Source organism: Bubalus bubalis, chromosome 5 (genome assembly GCF_019923935.1).
Source record: "Bubalus bubalis isolate 160015118507 breed Murrah chromosome 5, NDDB_SH_1, whole genome shotgun sequence".
Lineage (NCBI taxonomy): Eukaryota > Metazoa > Chordata > Mammalia > Artiodactyla > Bovidae > Bubalus > Bubalus bubalis.
The window spans coordinates 39,211,631-39,232,435 of NC_059161.1; the positions used below are offsets into that span (position 1 = coordinate 39,211,631).

General features: G+C 46.2%; 1 protein-coding gene and 1 non-coding gene across 3 annotated transcripts; one reads left to right on the forward strand and one right to left on the reverse strand.

The window, feature by feature from the left end:
• Nucleotides 1-235: 235 nt before the first annotated feature.
• Nucleotides 236-1,739, reverse strand: NPPB (natriuretic peptide B). 2 transcript variants are annotated; one of them, XM_025285900.3, is made up of 3 exons: nucleotides 1,522-1,739; nucleotides 959-1,205; nucleotides 236-427 (listed from the first exon to the last, which is right to left on the reverse strand). In XM_025285900.3, the coding sequence occupies exons 1-3, from the start codon at nucleotides 1,603-1,605 to the stop codon at nucleotides 411-413; spliced, it is 348 nt and encodes a 115-aa protein (XP_025141685.3). In that variant the 5' UTR covers nucleotides 1,606-1,739; the 3' UTR covers nucleotides 236-410. The 2 variants fall into 2 exon arrangements, with proteins under 2 accessions (XP_025141685.3, XP_006076825.4); XM_006076763.4 differs by having other exon boundaries at nucleotides 1,480-1,725.
• Nucleotides 1,740-16,686: 14,947 nt separating this feature from the next.
• On the forward strand, nucleotides 16,687-16,758 carry TRNAC-ACA. The gene has a single exon. It is a non-coding gene; the product is annotated as a tRNA-Cys (tRNA).
• Nucleotides 16,759-20,805: the final 4,047 nt, after the last annotated feature.

The window sequence follows — 20,805 nt, forward strand, 5'->3', positions numbered from 1 at the left end:
CAAGTGTCTGAGGTGTTTAGAGATATTTCCAAACAAGAAAAAAAAAACTTTCAAGAAAAGTAGTCCCCCTCCCACCAACTGCTTGATCATCAGCCCTTGAAGCTGTGTCCCCACCCCACCATTAAGTGGACACCTTTGGGACTTGCAAGAAAACACAGGTTTTTTGTTGTTGTTGTTGTTTTTAAATGATGCGTTATTTTTTTAAAACACTGAGACAAATGAATTTCAAAAGGAAAAAGCTATAATACTGACTTTATTTCATCATGGAAAATTTGTGTCCAAAGATAAGAACCATCTTATATAAAACAACCAAATAAATAAATAAATAAAAATAAATAGGAGTTGCTTCCAAGGGGATCAGGGGTTGATGGAGAATCAGATGCAGCCATATCTGCAGCCAGGACCTCCTCTTAGTACCTCCTCAGCACTGTGGGGGGAAAAGAGAGGGTGATGATGACTTTGAGGTGGGAGACAGGCAGGATCTGAGCTTGCCCTCACCCTGTGCCACCCCTGCCACCCCCCTCTTCAGTTCATCTGCATGTTTGGGGCTTTGGAATAACCCATCTCCCTGGACCTCCCCTTCCTCCTTGTAAACCGGGGATTACCATCCCCCCTGGTGACCTTCCCCTCTTCCTTCGCAGCTTTAGACAGTTCAGGGGAAACCAGGAGGAAAAATGTTAACTATTCTCTGCTCCAAGGAGGGCCTGCTGAATAGTGACTGAATTACATCCTAAGGTGATTCTGCCCCTTTCAGTCAGAGGCAGGAGGTGGATAGAAGCGGCTCCCAGACATGATAATGAATGTTGTCCAAATTTAATATTCCCAGAAAGGCATGCCTTGGCCCTGAGGACTGCCAGCAAAGAAGAGTGATGTTCTTTGTTCAAAATTTGGTCTCCTGAGACATCGGACCCAGAAGTGGCTCTAATGATGTGCAGTTGGAATGGGGATAGGTGCTCACCGTTGCAGCCCAGGCCGCTGAGGGAGCCGATACGGTCCAGCCTCCGTCCAAAGCAGCCAGAGTCGCGCATCATCTTGGGGCCCCGCAGGGCCCGGAGGATGCTATGGTGGGGCCCGAGGAACCCCGCGGGGGCTGCCGCCCGGGAATCCCAGGTTTCTTCCAGGCCCTGGCCCTGCTGGAGGGGCTCCACGCGCAGCTGCTCCGCCTGCAGCCCCGAGACCCTGTGCCGTAGACGGTCCAGCAGCTCCTGCAATGCACGGTGGGGGAGTCAGAGCTTCAGAAACCCGCACCTGGGCCCAGCCGCCCTCGACGGCGCCAAAGCGATCCAACCGCGCTGAGTACCGGCTTCCGGCACCCAGTCTCGCCATTTTCTGATTCCCTTTCTGATTCTCATATCACTAATTCCCTAGGGAGGGTGGGGACCTCTTGGGATGTAAGTAGCGGGGTGGACGGGGACCCGTTAATTGCTGCTGTCCGCGCCCTCCTGGCGAACCGGGTTTACACAGTTCAGCAGCGCTCACCTGTAACCCAGGTAGTTCCGAGACCGGGCCGGGGCCACCCACCGGGTGCGAACGACATCCTAGCAGCGACAGGTGCAAGAAGAGGAGAAGCAGGAGCGCCCGGGACAGCGCCGTCTGGGGGTCCATGTCGCTGGCGGTGCGGATAGAGGTTGCGGCCGCGGCTGCTTCGCTGGGTTGAGCTTCACGTCTCACCTTCTGAAAGTGCCCGGTGGGCGCTCTCCCGGATCCTTGGGCAACAGCGGCCTTTTATTCCTGGTCCTGGGAGCCTGGCCGGCCCTGCCTCTCTGGGTTATCTCTGATTTATCGGCCGCATTCCGGCCCGACCCGCTGAGCTCAGGGCGGGGGAATGCACCTCTCCGCGCCGAGGGGGTGGAGGTTGGGGAGAGCAGGCCTTGTATAGAAATGGGCCTGACCGGGAGCTGGAACGCGTGCCCGGGGTGGGGGGCGGGGGGGGGGCGGTTGGAGGTGTGGGATGCGGGAGTGGGGGCGTAGGCAGGGAGGGGTAGACACCAATAGGTCCTTCGTCTCTCTCTGCTTCCTTTCCTGCGAAACCTCCGGGGGCATTAGCGTGGATTTTTTTTCTTTCCTCCCCACCCCCATTCCTGGATTGAGCTGAGAGAACCCCAGCGATCAGAGACTCGACGCAAATGCCGGGCGCACGAGGTGACTCACAAAGAACAGCCCCAGCCAACACCCCATCACTGCAGCGCGTCTTCCCTCCCCGCCTGGAACTCGGCACCCCGCCTGGAAGCGCGCAAGCCTGCAACTCTGCCCTGCGCCAGACCGCCGGTCCCCAGGGCGCGCTGACCGCTGTCCGTGGTTCTGATCACGCTGAGCCACCAACGCAAGAGTTCTTGCTCTCCTCAACTCCCGTCTTGCCAGAAAGACAAGCACGGCGCAGGGGCCAAGAGACGCCTGAGACCCCCTCCCCGCCCTCTCACGTCCTCCTGCACCAGGATGCTAATTCTCCAGTGTCACCTGATTAAAAGTCTGGGTATGACAAGGAACTTCTGGAATGCTGACCCTTCTTCCGTCCCTTAAAGGGTAGAGCTGATTTGACAGGAATTTTGAGAGGCAAAGCCCAGAGATGAAGTCATTCAGGAATGCCTTCTATCACATCTCCTCCAGGTGCCAACACCTCCTCTCCCCCACCAAGCCAACATAACGGAAAAAGCAGGGATGACTGCAAGATGGTTATCTATTTAGTGGGACACTATGGGTGTGAAGGAGTGTCTTCTGCAGTGCCTCCTTCAACTGGTCGTCCAGGATCTCATTCCCATTTGCAGATCTGGTCTGCAATTTGCAGGTCTGGGCCTCCTGCCTGTGATAGCAAAAGGGGCTCCAAGGGGAACATGGCCCTGGGAAGAGAAACAGCCGATTAAATCCCCCTTAAAGTGTGCATGACTGATGTCACCTCCCCTTCCAGATAACTTGTGTTGGCAAGCATCAGGATGAGGGAGAAGGGTTGTTCAGTAAAGGAACGGTGTTGTGACAAAAGTAGAGAAAGGGGCAGAAGCTGGGACCACTAAGCAAATCTTGCCTGAAAAATAGCACCTCCCAGGTATTGAGTGAGAAAATTGTTATTATTGTTCTTCACTTTTGTGGATAAGGAAACTGAGCTCAGAAAAATTAATGTACTTTTTTTCTTTTATTTTTTACAGCAAAATTGATTTTTTTACTTTAATCAAGGTACAATTGATTTACTTAGTTTCAGGTGTATAACATAGTGATTTAATATTTTTATAGATTATACTCCATTTAAAGTTATAAAATATTAGCTATATTCCATATACCATGTATTACATCCTTGTATCATATCAGTTTATACCTAGTAGTATACCTCTTAATACCCTACTCCTATTTTCACCTCCCCCATCCCACTCCCTAATGGCAGCCACTAGTTTGTTCTCTGTACCTCTGGGTCTATTTCTATTTTGCTATATCATTCATTTGTTTTATTTTTTTAGATTCTACATAGAAATAAAAACATATAGTATTTGTCTTTCATGGCTGTACCAGTCTACATTCCCACTGACAGTGCATCAAGGTTCCCTTTTCTCCACATTGTCGCCAACATTTTTTATTTGTGGTCTTTTTGATGATAGCCATTCTGACAGGTGTGAGGTGATATCTTATTGTAGTTTTGGTTTGCATTTCTCCACTAATGATGTTAAGCATTTTTTCATGTGCCTCTTGGCCATCTGAATGCCTTCTTTGGGAAAACATCAATCAGGTCTTCTCACCATTTTTCCATCAGATTTTAAAAATATTGACTTGTATGAGCTATTTGTTTGTTTTGGATATGAACCTCTTATCAGACACATCATTTGCAAATATTTTCTCCCATTCAATATCGTGAATCATGAAGTCGCTCAGTCATGTCCAATTCTTTGTGATCCCATGGACTGTAGCCCACCAGTCTCCTCCATCCATGGAATTTTTAGGTTGTCTTAATCTATTTTCTTAAGATCACACAATTGACAAGTGCTAAAACCTGGATTCTAACCTAGGTAGTCTGATTTTTAGACCTGAAGCTCTTAATCACTGCCAGGGTGATTGTTAGGTGTTTCTACTAAAGAAAAATTAGATTACCCTATGGTCATTTCTAAAGTTACAGAAAGCTGTGCAGTGAAGTATGTGTAAGTCTGGTCCCTGACACAAGGGGAAGGAGGTCAAGCAGAGGCAAGTTCAGCATTTTACAGATAAAGATGGGGGAGAGATAAGGGCTGTGTAAACATGTCAGTCCTGGAAATATTCTGGGAGCTGGAACAGAGTGTGCGTGTGTATGTGTGTGTGTGTGTGCACATGCACACATGCACACCAAAGGCAGAATATCCAGAAGTTAAATGGCGGAGAGAGACAACAAAAGACAGCCAAGATCAGAGCTGGGACTTAAGACTGGGGCTGCTGAGGGTGTAGAGAATCCCTAGAGGTGGAAGTCATGAGATTAAGGGTTGGGAGCAAGACAGAGTCCATCAACCAATACCTTTCAAGAACTGATTCTGTATCTAGCCTGAGCCTTGCTTTGCTCTTCTGCAAAATGGGCATATGCTCCCTCCTTTCACGGACTAAAAGGGAGAAAAAAGTGTCTTTGAAAGTCAATAGCAGTGTGAAAAGAGCCAAAGAATTCAGAAGACATATAAGAGTTCATCTTTGCTTCAAAGGAGATTCTGTCTCAATGGGGAGACAGAGCCATTCCAGGGGAAAATGATAAAGTGCTGAGCACTCTGACTGAACCCCTATCTTCTTCCAGGGGAGGGGATTGTGGGAGAAGACTTTAGGGCAGACACAAGACTGAATACACACTCCAGGGACTTCTGCCCAGGGAAGGACAACTCTTACAACAGATCATCTCCATCAACATTTATTGAATGCCTACTCTGTGCCATGCACTTTTCTACTTCTATTTAATGGAGCTATGTCATAGCACTACCACCCAAGGATTAAATGAGATGGATATGTGGTAAGCTGAATAAGAGCCTCCCTAAGATGTATATATCCAAATTCTCAAATCCCTATGCCTTTGAGGAGCATACAGTGTAGGGAGAGAAACAGACAGTCACAGGCCCCCAGGGTAAGGTGGTGACTGATCCAACAATGAGACCTGGGTGCTCTGGGAACGTGGCAGAAACACTCAGTTGAGGAGACAGCTTCCTGGAGAAGGTGATTCTTGGCTAATGCTTAATAAGAATGGGTCAGCCATGAGAGAGGAGATGAGGAGGGTTCCAGGGAGAACTAGGGGGCTGGTTAAGTGTTCAACTACCTCTCCTAGCATCTTAGTTCATTCAGTCTTCTGTATGAACTAGGAATACCATAGATTGGGTGGATTAAACAACAGAAATTTATATCTCTTAGTTCTGGAGACTGGGAAATACAAGAATCAAGGTGCGGGCAGATTCAGTGTCTGGCGAGAGCTCATAAGTTGTCTTCATTGAAAACCCACAGGACAGAAGGGGTGAAGGAGATATATGGGTTTCTTTTAAAGATTCTTTGATGTGGACCATTTTTAAAGTCTTTACTGAGTTTGTTACAATATTGCTTTTGCTTTAAGTTTCATTTTTTGACAAAGAGGCATTTGGGATCCTAGATCCCAGATCAGGAATCGAACCCACACCCCCTGCATTGAAAGGCAAAGTTCCAACCACTGGGCCACCAGGAAAGTCCCAGCGGGGTCTTTTTTATAGATCCCATTCACAAGGGCTCCACCTTCATGTCTTAATCACCTCCTCAAACCCTACCTCCTAACACCACCACATTGGGGGTTAAGTTTCAACATATGAACTTCAGTTCAGTTCAGTTCAGTTCAGTCGCTCAGTCATGTCCGACTCTTTGTGACCCCATGAATTGCAGCACGCCAAGCCTCCTTGTCCATCACCAACTCCTGGAGTTAACTCAAACTCATGTCCATCGAGTTGGTGATGCCATCCAGCCATCTTATCCTCTGTTGTCCCCTTCTCCTCCTGCCCCCAATCCCTCCCAGCATCAGAGTCTTTTCCAATGAGTCAACTCTTCACATGAGGTGGCCAAAGTATTGGAGTTTTAGCTTTAACATCATTCCTTCCAAAGAACACCCAGCACTGATCTTCTTTGGAATGGACTGTTTGGATCTCCTTGCAATCCAAGGGACTCTCAAGAGTCTTCTCCAACACCACAGTTCAAAAGCATCAATTCTTTGGCGCTCAGCTTTCTTGACAGTCCAACTCTCACATCCATGCATGATTACTGGAAAAACCATAACCTTGACTAGACAGATCTTTGTTGGCAAAGTAATGTCTCTGCTTTGGAGGGATACAAACATTCAGTCTATAGCACCTAGGCCCTTGGCAGAAGGAAAAAGATGCAAGAAAGAAAGGTTTGGGATAGCTGATCCCATCAGGGAGTGTGGCTTGGCTGTATTATGCTGAGTTACTTCCCTACAGCTTCTCTTCACACCTTACTTCTAGCACAGCCCTGGGCAGCTATGGGGCAGCATAAGAACACTGGGCACCCAGGGACAGGGAAAGGTGGGGCAAGGAGGACTGCCCCCGGAGTCAGCAGCTGGCAAGCCTCTGCCTACTGCTATCTCACTGAATAGCATTATGCAAGTCCTTTCTATGGGCTGGGATTCTGTTTCCCCTTGTGCAGAAAGATGAAATTAGACAAAAACGTTATTATAGTCAACTACCCCTACCTAGTTCTTGGTTAGGTCTACTTGCCAACTCCCAGCCCCCGGCAAAACCTCCATCCTCTATGACCCTTAGACTTTCTCCAAAAGCCAGAAACCACCCACAGAGAGGCTGTCAGATCCTTCACAGCAGTGGCAGCCCTGTGTGTGTGTGTGTGTGCATGTATGGTGAAGGTGCTTTAGAAACCAATCTGAGTGTGTAGATTGTCTCTGCTCTTGGAGTGAACTTCTAGACTTATGGTTAGCAGAGGAAGGTCTGAGTTTGGTAGCCTGGAAGAAAATAGCTATTAACTCTTCCTACTCCATGTCTAGCTTCCCAGGTGGTGCAATGGTAAAGAATCTGCCTGCCAATTCAGTAGACAAAAGAGACATAGGTTTGATCCCTGGGTCAGGAAGATCCCCTGGAGAAAGAAATAGCAACCCACTCCAGTATTCTTACCTGGAGAATCCCATGGACAGAGGAACCTGGCTGGCTGCAGTCCATGCAGTCACAAAAGAGTCAGACACAACCGAGCTTGCATCCGAAGTCCAGCTTCAACAACAATATTCAAAGCATCTGACTATGGTTGCCTGTGTGTCGCAGGGTAATAGTCTCTCTCTCTCCCCTTTTCTCCCTGTCTCTCCTTTATTCCCCTCTCTTTCTCATTGTTATAACCTCAAAAGGAAAAAAGAATTCTGAAAGGGTCACCTCATCCCTCCCCTCACCTCCAAAAAGGGTTGTATTCATTCTTTGTCCCCATAGCTGACATTCTAGTGACATCACTGGGGCCCCTGGACTCAGCAAACCTTGAAGTCAATTTACTTTCAATGAATAAATATACCCCTCCTTTGCCTAGACCAATTTAAGTTAAATTTCTATCACTTCTGTCTCAAAAATTCCTAACTGACACAGTCCCCAAAAGAAACGGCAAATCTTCTTCTTAGAAGTGTATCTGGAGAACAAGCTATCTCAGCCCTGGGTAACAGCCCAAGGTCTAGAGCCTGTGCAGACTAAAGTACTGAGCACTGTCCAATTTAACCCCCTCCTCTTGTAATGTGAGTTAATCCCCATGGTCAGACAGAAAGCAGAAAACACATTCAATAACTTTCCAAAAGGCTGGAAAGTCTGAGCTGTCTCAGCAGGTGGGAGGGATACAGAAGGAAGGATGAGAGAATCCACCCCAGAATCCACACCCTACAGGAGTTCTGTCCTAGCACAGTGGGGAGAGCTGGAGGAATTAGAAGGTCCAAAGACTGCCTTCAAGTTGCTACAGTCTTAACAGGCAGACAGACTTCCCCCTTCAGCAGGTTGAGGAGGGGTCCTTAAGAAGCAGGACTGAGGTCGTACATGTTGACCCCCACCGACCAACTGGACATTTGTGCATCTTGTGATGCTGAGCCAGAGACACCATGGGAAAGAGGTCCCTCTGCCTCCTGAGGCGGTTCCCTCCCAGGGTTGTCTTGGTCCAGGAATCTCACCTCCTTCCCACAGGAAACAAGACAAAGGATTATCTTAGCTCAGAGCTGGGAGCCTGGAAGTGGGTGTGACAACCGTTCTCTGGCCCTGCTAATCCAGGAGGGACATGGGGTCTGCACTCAGACCCCATGTTTTCTGCTTTCTGTCTGACTACGGGGATCAACTCACATTACAAGAGGAGAAAATTAAATTGGACAGTGCTCAGCAATTTTGTCTACAAAGGTTCTAGACCTAGGGCTGTCACCAAGGGCTGAGATACCTTGTTCTTAAGATACATTTCTAAGCAAAGGTATGCAGTTTCTTTTGGGAACTGCATCAGTTAGGAATCTTTGAGAAGTGATAGAAATTTAACTTAAATTGGTCTAGGGGATGCGGCTCTTAACCTCTGAGGGTGGTGGCAGGGCATTGGCTTCACCCAGCCTGTCTGGTTTGAAGGCTCAAGGTCAGTTAAAGGACTGGTTTTGGCTTCAGGGAAAAAAGCCATGTTGGGGAGCCCCTGGAGAGATGCTCCATGGCCCAAGCAGCTGACCTCACTGGGTCAGGAGCTGACCCTGGACAAGCTTGTGCCCTGTCTCTAGGTGGGAGAGGCTGTTCCCAGACCTGGGACTCCCTAATTAAACAAACGTCTCCTCCTATCTAGACTGGCTGGGATAGAGAGCATTAATGAGCTGAGGAAATGGCAACCCACTCCAGTACTCTTGCCTGGAAAATCCCATGGACAGAGGAGCCTGGTACTTTACAGTCCACGGGGTCACAAAGAGTTGGACACGACTGAGCAACTTCTTTTCTTCACTTTTTTTAATGAGCTGAGGCCAGGAGCTCACTCCTCGAGGACTCTTTCAGGAGGGGAATTCCTGGGTAGCACAGCTCAGCCCAGTAAACTGGGGTGTCTTTACCCTAAAATATTAGTCCCGTGTTGTCTGACACTCAAACTTATCTGGACATCCTATATTGTTCTGTGTTCAATCTGGCAACAGGACATGTGGAGAGGAGAGTGGGGCTTGGGGGCTGCTCTCTTACCTGGCTTCTTCTGTCTGCAGGTAGTGGATGTGGGAATCAGAATAAAGGGAGTTCTCCAATTTTCATTAGCATCCCCACCCAGTTCCACCTCACTGTGCTTGGATATCCACCGCCGGCCTTCACTGTGAGGGTCTCCAGCTGTCTGTCCTCAAGAGCGCTGACATCCTGGGTCTGACCACCTCACCGCTGTCTGGGGCGAGACAGTGCAGCCCTTGACTGAGAGGATGGAGAGGATTCTGCTGCACGATAGTACTGACCCGCAGCCCAGGGGGCTAACTACGGGACTGGACCTCTGCAGGTGCAGCAGGCCAGCATGCCTCCCCCTCATCGCCATCATCAATCAATCGGCAGGGTCCTTGTGCCCCACCCCTCCTCCAGTATCAGGAGAAAGAGCACAGGCTCACAACCCGACACCCCCCTTCCCACTCCCACACCATCTGCCCTGCCTGGTCACTGAGCTTCTGGCTCTGTGGAAGCCACATCCCCTTGGGGCCTCAGTCTCCTCATCCAACCTTCGGAGGTGGGGCAGAGGGATGGACAAGATTCCAGCACCCTTGGTGCCAAGAGCTGTGCCACCTCAGGATAGTCACAGACTTCTCTGTGCTGCTGTTTTTCCATCCATGAAATAGGAACATGTGGTCTTGTGTGAGGATTAAGGGGCTTCCATGGCGGCTCAGTGGTTAAAAAATACACCTGTAAAGCAGGAGATGCAGGAGACACAGGTTCCGTCCCTGGATCAGGAAGATCCCCTGGAAGAGGAAATGGCTACACACTCCAGTATTCTTGCCTGGAGAATCCCATGAACAGAGGAGCCTGGCAGGCTACAGTCCAAGGGGTCAAAATGAGTCGGACACGACTGAAGGGACTGAGTACCCGTGTGTGCACGTGAGGATAAAAGGAGAATGCCAAGCAGATACAATCTTTCAGAAACCTTGGCTGCTGTGTTGGCTGTTTTCCAATCCCTGTGCTCTGCGTTTCCCCATAGTGCCATCTTAGACAATGGTTTTTGGAACTTCCATCCTGTCCTTGCAGGAAAGACCATGGAATTTTTCCCTAGAGATCTTTAATGTTATGACTCAACATTTTAAAACATTTATCAAACTAACTGTGTTTGGCTTATGTTAGGCTCTTGGTCTTGAGTGGTCCTTTTGCAAGTGAGCATTCTCTAAAATTCCCGTAGTCAAACAGCTTAGTTTCTTCTTGGAACTTGGTGCCCTTTCTGCTCGGCATCAGCTCAAGGTAGAGTTTGCTTTTCCTGCACATTTAGTTCATCGTCACCTTCTTTCTTGGGACAGAGTTCCACTCCCACTAGGCAGAGAAAGCATTTTAGGTAAGAGTGGAATAAAGAACAGAATGGAATTTAACTTCATCCTTCCTTTAAAATCCAGCCCACAGGTCACGGGGCTTCCTTGTTGGATCAGATAGTAAAGAATCCACCAGCAACGCAGGGGATCTGGATTTGATCCCTGAGTTGGGAAGATCCCCTGGAGAAGGGAATGGCTACCCACTCCAGTTTTTTTGCCTGGAAAATCCCATCAACAGAGGAGCCTGGAGGGCTACAGTCTATGGGGTTGCAGAGTTGGACATGATTGAGTGACTCACACACACACACACACACACACACACACACATCAGGTCAGGTCAGTCCCAAAGAACCAGGAGCTGTTGCTGCTGCCACTGCAGGGAAACTCTAAGCATCCCCTCCCTCCAGCTCTCTCCTTCCTCCTCCTTCTCCTCCTCCTCCTCCTCCTCCTTTCCCCAGTGCATCTCCACTCTTGCCCTGGTAAATGCAGCCACTGGTCCCTCTCCTCATTTTACAGATGGGGAAACAGAGGCCCAGAAAGACAAAAGTCCCTGTCCAGGGTCACACAGGTAGGCAGTGATTCAACTGATTCAATCATGAGATGGACATGAGGCCAGTATCTGCCCTGCAGGGAGGCTGTAGGAACCCATGGACCAGTCTATACAAAGGACACATCATCCCGGGTGATACCCACACTCTCGGTGTACTGAAGGCTTTCTAGGGCCAGTTGCTTTTTATTTTGAACTAATTTCCAACCTATAAGGAAGTTCTGAGAATAACTGAGAGAAGTTCCATATACCCCTTACTCGGATAAAACCATTCTTTAATGTTTTGCCACATTTGTTCTGTTGCTCTCGGATCAGGTAAAATAGGACAATTAACACACAGGCAACTGAAGAAAAAAAGTAGATAAGTTAGACTTCATCAAAATTTTAAAATTTTGTGCATCAAAGACACAATCAAGAACATGAAGACAGCCCATATTTGAAAATAATTGTGGATCATATATTTAAATGTCCAGAATATATTTTAAAAACTCTTAAAACACAGCAACAAAAACACTAATAACCCATTTTTCAAATGGGCAAAGGATTTGAATAGATATTTCTGCAAAGAAGATGTACAAATGGCCAATAAACACATGAAAAGTTGCTCAGTGTCATTAGCCATTAAGGAAATGCAAATCAAATCCACAGTGAGATATCACTTTATACACTAAGATGCCTCTAATTTTTTTTTAAAAAAAGGAAGATAGTAAGGGTTGACAAGGATGTGCATAAATTAGAACTCTCATATGTGGCTAGTGGGAATGGAAAATGATGCAGCTCTTTTGGAAAGCACTTTGGTGGTTCCTCAAAAAGTTTAATAGAGTTATCATGTGATAAATGCTATACTGTTTAATATAGAGTTACCACGTAGGAAACTCTATACCATTTAATATAGACTTACCACATGAGAAACTCTATACCATTTTTTTTTTTTTTTTTGGCTCAAAAGGTAAAGTAAGAGAGCTAAACAGCAGGCATGTGAGGGTGTTTTGGCTAACACAGTCTCTCCCCCAGAGTCATTCCCTAGCCTTGGTCTTGCCTCCCAAATTCCAGCCAGACAAGTGGAATCAGAATCTAAATGAACACCAGAGTATCACCCAGATTTCAAGTTCCCTTAAGAAAGAGGCTGATTAAGAGGAATGGAGAGGATCAGAGAAGTTAAATTCAACTAACAGCTATATACCATTTAATATAGAATTACCATGTGATAAATGGTACACTGTTTAGTATAGAATTACCACATGATAAACTCTATACCATTTAATATAGAGATACCATATGATAAACTTTATACCATTCAATATAGAGTTATCATGTGACCCAGTAAATCTACTCCAATCAATACACTCTGGAAAAATGAAAATATGTCCACACAAAAACTTGTATACAAATGTTTATATTAGAGCAGCTTTATTTATCATAACTAAAAAGTGGAAGCAATTCACATGTCCATCAACTGATGAATGGATAAACAAACATAGCCTAGCCATACAATGGGATATTGTTTGGCCATAAAAGAGTAATGATGATTCTTGCTACAATATAAATGAACCTTGAAAATAATCACACTAAATGAAAGAAGCAGAAACAAAGACCATATATTATGTGATTCGGTTTCTATGAAATGTTCAGAATAGGCAAATCCATGGAGACAGGGAGGAGATTAGTGGTTGCCAGAGACTGGAAGGAGAAGGGCAATGGGGACTAGCTGCTAATGGGTACAGGGTTTCCTTTCAGGATGATGAAAATGTTCTGGAACTAGTCGTGACGGCTGCACATTTTTGTGAATATTCTCAATGTGTGGTTAAAAGATGGGATGCGAATTATATCAGTAAAAATGTGAAATTGATCTTAATTTTCTGTATTCTGAAACAATGCAACAGTGGGGTTATCTTGACCCTAAAGCTGAGGTAGGATTTCCCCCATGAAATCATATGGGACTGGGTTTTTTCTGTTGTTGTTTTTTGTTTGTTTGTTTTTGGTGTTTTGGTCTTTTTGCAGGAGTAGTTTTCTGCCTCTTCTATGGAAATAGGTTTATTTGTAAGTTCATTTTACCTCAGTCACAACTGATTTTGGAAAACCACATTCCTTAATAATTTATCTATTTCATCTAGGTTTTCATATTAATGTGTATTGGAATGTACAAAGTAGTGTCTTTTGACATTTAAACTTTCTCTCTGTTGATAGGTACTATTCTTCCCATCATACCCTCAAAATTGTTGTAGTTTTTGCTCTGCAAATAAATATATTAAATGCTCACCATCAACCTTTTAACCTACATTTCCCCAATTGCCTCTTGGTTGGATCCAGCTCATCATCTAGTTTTGTTGTTGTTTAGTCACTAAGTCATGTCTGACTCTTTGCAACCCCATGGACTAAGCCCTCCAGGCTCCTCTGTCCACGGGATTTCCCAGGCAAGAAGACTGGAGTGGGTTGCCATTCCCTTCTCCAGGGGATTTTCCTAACCCAGGGATCAGACCCGCATCTCCTGCAGTGCCTGCCTGCATCTGCAGGCATATTCTTTACTACTGAGCCACCAAGGAAGCCCCCAGGACAGAGTACATCAAAAACATGATTACAGGCACATTCCAGGCTGACTGCTATCCTGACTATTGCTGCTGGTGTTGGTGAATTTAAAGCAAGTATTTCCAAGAATGGGCAGATTCATGGGCATGCCCTTCTAGCTTACACTCTGTGTGTGAAAGAGCTAATCATTGGAGGTAACAAATGGATTCCACTGTGCCACCCTACAGCCAGGAGATTTCTCTGAAAGGATGCCTGTGAACTATATTCTTTGAGATCTTCAACCTTTGATACTTGGAAGGACAATTTAACTAGATAGAAAGTTTTTACTTCACACTTTATTTCTTTGGCGCTTCCCTGGTAGCTCAAATGGTAAAGCATCTACCTACAATGCAGGAGACCCGGGTTCAATCCCTTGGTCAGGAAGATCCCCTGGAGGAGGGAATGGCAACCCACTCCAGTATTCTTGCCTGGAGAATTTCATAGACAGAGGAACCTGGCGGGCTATAGTCCACGGGGTCTCAAAGAGTCGGGCACGACTGAGCAACTAACACTAACACACTTATTTCCTTGGTCTCTTGAAAATGTTGCTCTGTCTGTTGTTGCCTTGCTTTGTATGCTTCTCTTGGGATGTCTGATCATAGCCTAATTTATTATCCACATAAAATAATTTGGTATATTCTTTTAGCCTGGGTGACCTGATCATATTTTCTAATAATTTTTATCAGTGTATATCTTGGAGTTGATAGCCTCAGGTCAATTTCTCAGTTTTCTGGGAATTTGTATATATATTTTTTAAATCTTTGTATTTTATATTGGAGTATTGCCAATTAACAATGTTGTGATAGTTTCAGGTGGACAGCAAAGGGACTCAGCCACACATGTACATGTGTCCATTCTTCTCCAAACTCTGTTCCCATCCAGGTTGCTATATAACATTGAGCAGAGTTCCCTGTGCTATACAGTAGGATCTTGTTGGTTATTCACTTCAAACACAGCAGTATGTACATGTCCATCTCAAACTCCTTAACTATCCCTTCCCCGCATCTTTCTCCCCAGAAACCATAAGTTCGCCCTCTAAGTCTGTGAGTCTGTTTCTGTTTTGTAAGTAAGTTCATTTGTATCATTTCTTTTTAGATTCCACATATAAGGGATGATATATTCTCCTTCACTGTCTGACTTACTTCACTCAGCATGACAGTCTCTTAAGTCCATCCATCTTGCTGCAAATGGCATTATTTCATTCTTTTTAATGGCTGAGTAGTAATCCATTGTGTGTGTGTGCCACTTCTTTATCCATTTCTCTGTTGATGGACATTTAGGCTGCTTCCATGTCTTGGCTGTTATAAACAGTGCTTGTGTACAGGACTTAGTATTCCATGTCTACTCTTTCATAAACAGCCCCTTTTATTAAATCTCCTCGAATTAATCTAAGTCTGCTGCTTTCTGCTTCCACCCTCACCAATACCTTTCATCATCATTGTCATCACCATCACGTAATGTTTTTGACCTTGGGTGTTTATTCCTCCTGGTTATGTCTGCTCTTCAGACAAGTCCCATGGTTTGTCCAGGTTCTGTCTGGTTGAGATGAGCCCTCTGTGTGAGGGAGAGGAAGGCACCCCAGGCCTGAAAATGAGACAGAAGAAGGCAGGACAGTCACAAGGCCCTGCTGCCAGGGACTTATCTTAAGGCAGCCCTCTGGCCTGTCACCTGCTCTCAGCCACCATCTCCCACTAGGGTTTTAGGATCTGAAGGTGGGAGGGCGACAGGTAACACACATGCATTGTACCGAGCTCTCCTCCCTGGCCTGGCAGGCTCTGGCCAGTGTCCCCCAGGAAACCACACCCTCTTCCTGATTGGATGGGGCCGGAGGGGGCTTGGAGGCTCTAGATGGCCGTGGGTCAGGAGTGACTGGCCAGTCTCCAGTTCTGCCCAGGACAGAACAACCTCAGCAGCCGCTTCCTGCCAGTGGCGGGGAGGGCAGGCCAGGCCATTCAGACATGAGGAGCCATGTGATCTCTTTTTATAGCACCTACATTTGAACTGGGCCAGGTTCTAACTCATTCATTCAATAAACATTCATGGAATGCTTACTCTTGTCAAGGTGTCCAGGGTACAGCAGTGAACAAAACAGACAAAGCCTTATATTTGGGAAGCTTATGTTCTAATAGAAGGAGATAGACCCATAAAATGAAGTAACTAAAATATATAGTATACTGTGTGTGTGCTCAGTTGCTCAGTCATATCCAACTCTTTGTGACCCCATGGACTACAGAGCCCGCCAGGCTCCTCTATCTGTGGGCGTCTCCCAGCAAGAACACTGGAGTGAGTTGCCATTTCCTCCTCTGGGAGATCTTCCTGACCCAGGGGTCAAACCCACGTCTCCTGCATTGGCAGGTAGAATCTTTACCACTATCACCACCTGGGAAGCCCCATTTAATATATTAGAAAGTGATCATTCTAAGGAGGAAAATAAAGCAGAGAAGAGGGAGGGCTGTGTTAGGGGTTGTTGAGTTGTTGGCAGGAAGCTCAGGAAGAACTCACCAGGGAGGTGATATTGGAGCAAAGATTTGAAGGAGGTAAGGAGGTTGCCTCAATGGTTTCAGGGGAAGAGGGAGCCAGGCAACACTACAGTGTGTTGCAACATGCAAGAATGGCAAAGAGGTCAGCATTAGGGAGTGGAGCAAGTGAGACGAGAGAGAGAGGAAACAGGATCAGAGAGGCGGTGAGGGCTGAACAGAGCAGAGCCTTCTGGTTCAGACTTGGGCTAACTTTACTCCAAGTAAGATGGGGCCATCAGAGTTTAAGGCCAAAGATGGATATGATCTGACTCATGACCTAATACTCAGTGTGTCCATGTCTGGTCTGAAGAGCTGGCCCCAAGGACTCTTCTACTTCTCCATCCTCCTCAGAATTCTGGGTCTCAGCCCCATTTCTCAGCTTCTAAGTTTTAACCAATTCCAGGGGGGCACAGTTTCTTCTTTTGGTATCTCCCACCTTGACACCTAGTTTTAACCAGTTCCAGGGGGCACAGCTTCTTCATTCGGTGTCTCCCTCCTTGACACCTAGAGTTCTCATGATATTTCAGGTTTTCATGACTAATTAACAATTTTAGGGGCTTCCCTGAAAGTCCAGCGGTTAAGACTCCACACTTCCACTGCAGGGGCCAATGGGTTTGATCCCTGGTAGGACTTCCCTGGTGGCTCAGACGGTAAAGCGTCTGCTTACAATGCAGGAGACCCAGGTTCAATCCCTGGGTTGGGAAGATCTTCTGGAGAAGGAAATGGCAACCCACTGCAGTATTCTTGCCTGGAAAATCCCATGGATGAAAGAGCCTGGTAGGCTACAGTCCATGGGGTCGCAAAGAATCAGACGTAACTGAGCGACTTCACTTCACTCACTTCACTGGGGAACTAGGATTCCAAATGACACATGGCCAAAAATAAATAAATAATAAACAGTTTTTTAAAGGTTTACACATAGAAAAAAAAGCAAATAAAAATAAAAATAGCAAACAAGTAACTTTATGTTAAATGCTGCTGCTGCTAAGTCACTTCAGTCGTATCTGACTCTGTGTGACCCCATAGACAGCAGCCCACCAGGCTCCCCTGTCCCTGGGATTCTCCAGGCAAGAACACTGGAGTGGATTGCCATTGCCTTCTCCAATGCATGAAAGTGAAAAGTGAAAGTGAAGTCGCTCAGTCGTGTCTGACCCTCAGTGACCCCATGGACTGCAGCCTACCAGGCTCCTCAGTCCATGGGATTTTCCAGGTAAGAGTACTGGAGTGGGGTGCCATTGCCTTCTCCTATGTTAAATAGTCTCTGTTAAAATAATCAACATGGTTCCTGTCTTCAGCTGGCCCTTGGCTGTACCTTCAGTGGCAGACCTTCCCCTGTGACTGAAACCCAGTCTCTAGTTCTGAGGATGACCTGAAGGTGATAAAAGGGAGATTTCCCTCATATTCACTGAAGATGAGTTTCCCAGTACTGCCAAAGCATAGTACCACAAATTCCTTAGCTTGAAACAACAGAAATTGGTTCTCTTATCATTCTTGGAAACCAGAAGTCCAAAATCAAGGTGTTGGCTGGGTCTTGCTCCTTCTGTAGTTTCTAGGGGAGGATTGTTTCTGGCCTCTTTCAGCTTCTGGTGGCTTCAGATGTTCATTAGTGGCGTGTGGCAGCATCCCTCCAATCCCTGCTACTGTCTTCACATCACCTTCTCTTCTCTGAGTCCCAGATCTCCTTCTCGCTCTCTCTTTTTTTTTAATTATTTATTTTGGGTGCTCCCAGTCTTAGTTGTTGCATGCAGGATCTTCAATCTTTGTTGTGACAAGCCAACTCTTAGTTGTGGTTTGTGGGATCTGGTTTCCTGATTAGGGATTAAACCCAGGCCCCTTTCACTAGGATCACAGAGTCTTAGCCACTGGACCACCAGAGAAGTCCCTGTTGATATTTTTAAAACTTTATTGAGACATAATTCACATACCATACAATTCATCCATTGAAAATCTATCATTCATGCTAAAGAAATCTGCAGCTGGTGGTGAACTGAAGGTGATTAAAACAATTTAAAAATTAAATTTTTGAAAGTGTATTGTTCAATAGCTTTAAGTACATTGCAGATATATGCAACCATCATCATAGACATCTTAGAACATTTTCATCACCTTATCATGCCATTACCCGCCTCCACCACCCCTATCATCACCTTCAGCCCCTACACCACCCCCATCATCACCTCCAGCCCTAAGCAACCACTAATCTTCTTTCTACCTTTATATTTGCCTATATTGGATAGTTCATATAAATGTAATCATAAACCATATGGCATTTTGTGTTAGGCTTCTTTCACCTAGAATAATATTTTCAAGATTTATCCATGCTGTAGATTTACGTATCAGTATTTCACTCCTTTTCATAGTCAAATAGTATTCCATCCTGTGGACATATCACATTTTGTTTGTTCAGTCATCCACAGATGATTGGGTTACTTCCACCTTTAGGTGATTATGAATAATACTGCCATGAACCTCCATGTACAAGTTTTTATGTGGACATATGTCTTCATCCCTCTCAGTTATATACCTAAGAGTGAAATTGGTGAGCTATTATAGAAAAACTATGTTCAGTCATTTGAGGAATTCATATATATAATTATGTATAATATTCATTTTATATATAATTTTAATATACTTCTCTATGTTGCTAAGGCCACCAGGGCTTCCCTAGTGACTCAGACGGTAAAGAATCCGCCTACAATGAGGGAAACCTGGGTTCAATCCCTGGGTTGGGAAGATCCCAGAGAAGGCAATGGCAACCCACTCCAGTATTCTTGCCTGGAGAATTCCATGGACAGAGGAGCTTGACGGACTACAGTTCATAGCGTCACAAAGAGTCGAACACAACTGAGCAACTAAGCCCAACATGTTGCTAAAGAGCTGTCATATTTATCCTTTTAAATGGCTATTTTATAGCTCACTGAATTTAATATTCTTAATATAATTAACTGTTCTAATCTGATAGTGCCTAGATTTTTCTTATTAGTTTAATTAATGCTACTATGAAAATCTTTAACTATGTAGACTTTTAGGTCAATTTTCCTCAGCCTCAGCTCTATGGACAATTTGGGGTCAGATAATCTTCTGTAGAGGTCAGGGGCTGTCCTGTGTGTTGCAGGGTAGTTGACAGCATTCTGGGTCTCTAGCCCCTTACCCAAATTGTGACCAAAAGTATCTCCAGACATTGCAAAAATGCACCTGACTGAGAGCCATGGTCTTAGATATTTACTCAAGATAAACTCCCAAGGGGACTTCCCTGATGGTCCAGTGGTTAAGACTCTGCTCTTTCACTGCGGGGGTGCGGGTACAATCCCTGGTAGGTGAATGAAGATCCCACATGCTGTGTGGTGTGGCCAAAAACATTAAATATATAAAATAACAAATGCCCAAGAATGAGACTCACTGATAGAGGCTACGAGTCTGTTCATGGGTCTCAATGCCAGCCCGTGGCCAACCCTCCAGGGATGGCAGCAGTTCACAGCCTCGACACAAGGGTCAGGAAAAGGGGATGAAGGATCCTCGTGGACACCTATGAAAGAGCAGACCTCACCAAGAGTGGCTGCCCACTGCTGCTCACACACTTGCAGGGGGCGCCTTTCACAGAGCAGCCCCTGGGACATGTCCTAGACCGACGTCATTCATTCGGAGTACAATGCATGATGTGAACGCAGAGCCTCTAGCTCACAGTCAAGAAGAAGCACACGGTGGCTTAGATCCTGCAGGTTCTCTGCAAACAGAGCAGAGAAGAGTGGAAAGGAGCAGACAACAGAGAGAGGGCACAGGAGAGGGGAGGGAGCCAGCCCTGCCTGGAGGGCAACACTCATGAATGGTGGAGTGGGGGACACACGTGAGGAAGGGCTCATGAATGGCCAGCCCAGAACGTCCACATGAGGGATATTAATAGAGCCATTCCGGGAGAGGACACCCTGTGCTGGGCAGGGTCAGACACAGGACCAGGCCCGGGTGTACGGGAAGCAGGCCCCGTGAGAGCTCTACCACGGGAAGTAGGGGAGGCGCTGGCAGGGCTCTGATGTCACCCTGGTTGGCTCTTTCCCCTGACGCCACTCCCCAGGGAAGGCAGCCACCCCCACAAGGGCTAGCCACATCCTCCTTGATGGCCTGGACCTAGAGCTGTGCTCCCCTGTTTGAATGGCTGTGTGGAGTGATGAGAAGGACCGGAAAGTAACTAGGTGTGACTGGAAAATCAGAAAGGGGCATTGTACTGGGCTGAGCTGTGTCCCCTAAAACTCACACCACCCAGAACCTCAGAATGCAACCTTATTTGGAAATAGGATCTTCGCCAATGTCATTAGCTAAGATAAGATCATACTGGAACAAGAAGGGCCTTGAATCCAACATGACTGGTGTCCTCATAAGAAGAGGAGACAGGGACTTCCCTGGTGGTCCAGCACTTAAGAATCTGCCTTTCAGTGCAGGGGACTTGGGTTCAATCCCTGGTCAGGGAACTAAGATTCTGCATGCTTCAGGACTTACATGCACAGGAAATTTTGAGCCCGTGCACTCTGGAGCCCATAGAGAGAAGTCTGTGCACCACAGCGAAGATCCTGCCTGCCATAACTAAGACCCAATTTAGCCAAAAATAAATACATAAATAAATGAAGAGGAGACACACAGGTACAGACAGACATGTAAGGAGAAAGCCATATAAAATCAGAGTCAGAGATTAGAGCCACATGTCTACAAGCCAAGGAACACCAAGGAATTCGTGAAACCACCGGAACTGGAAGATGCAA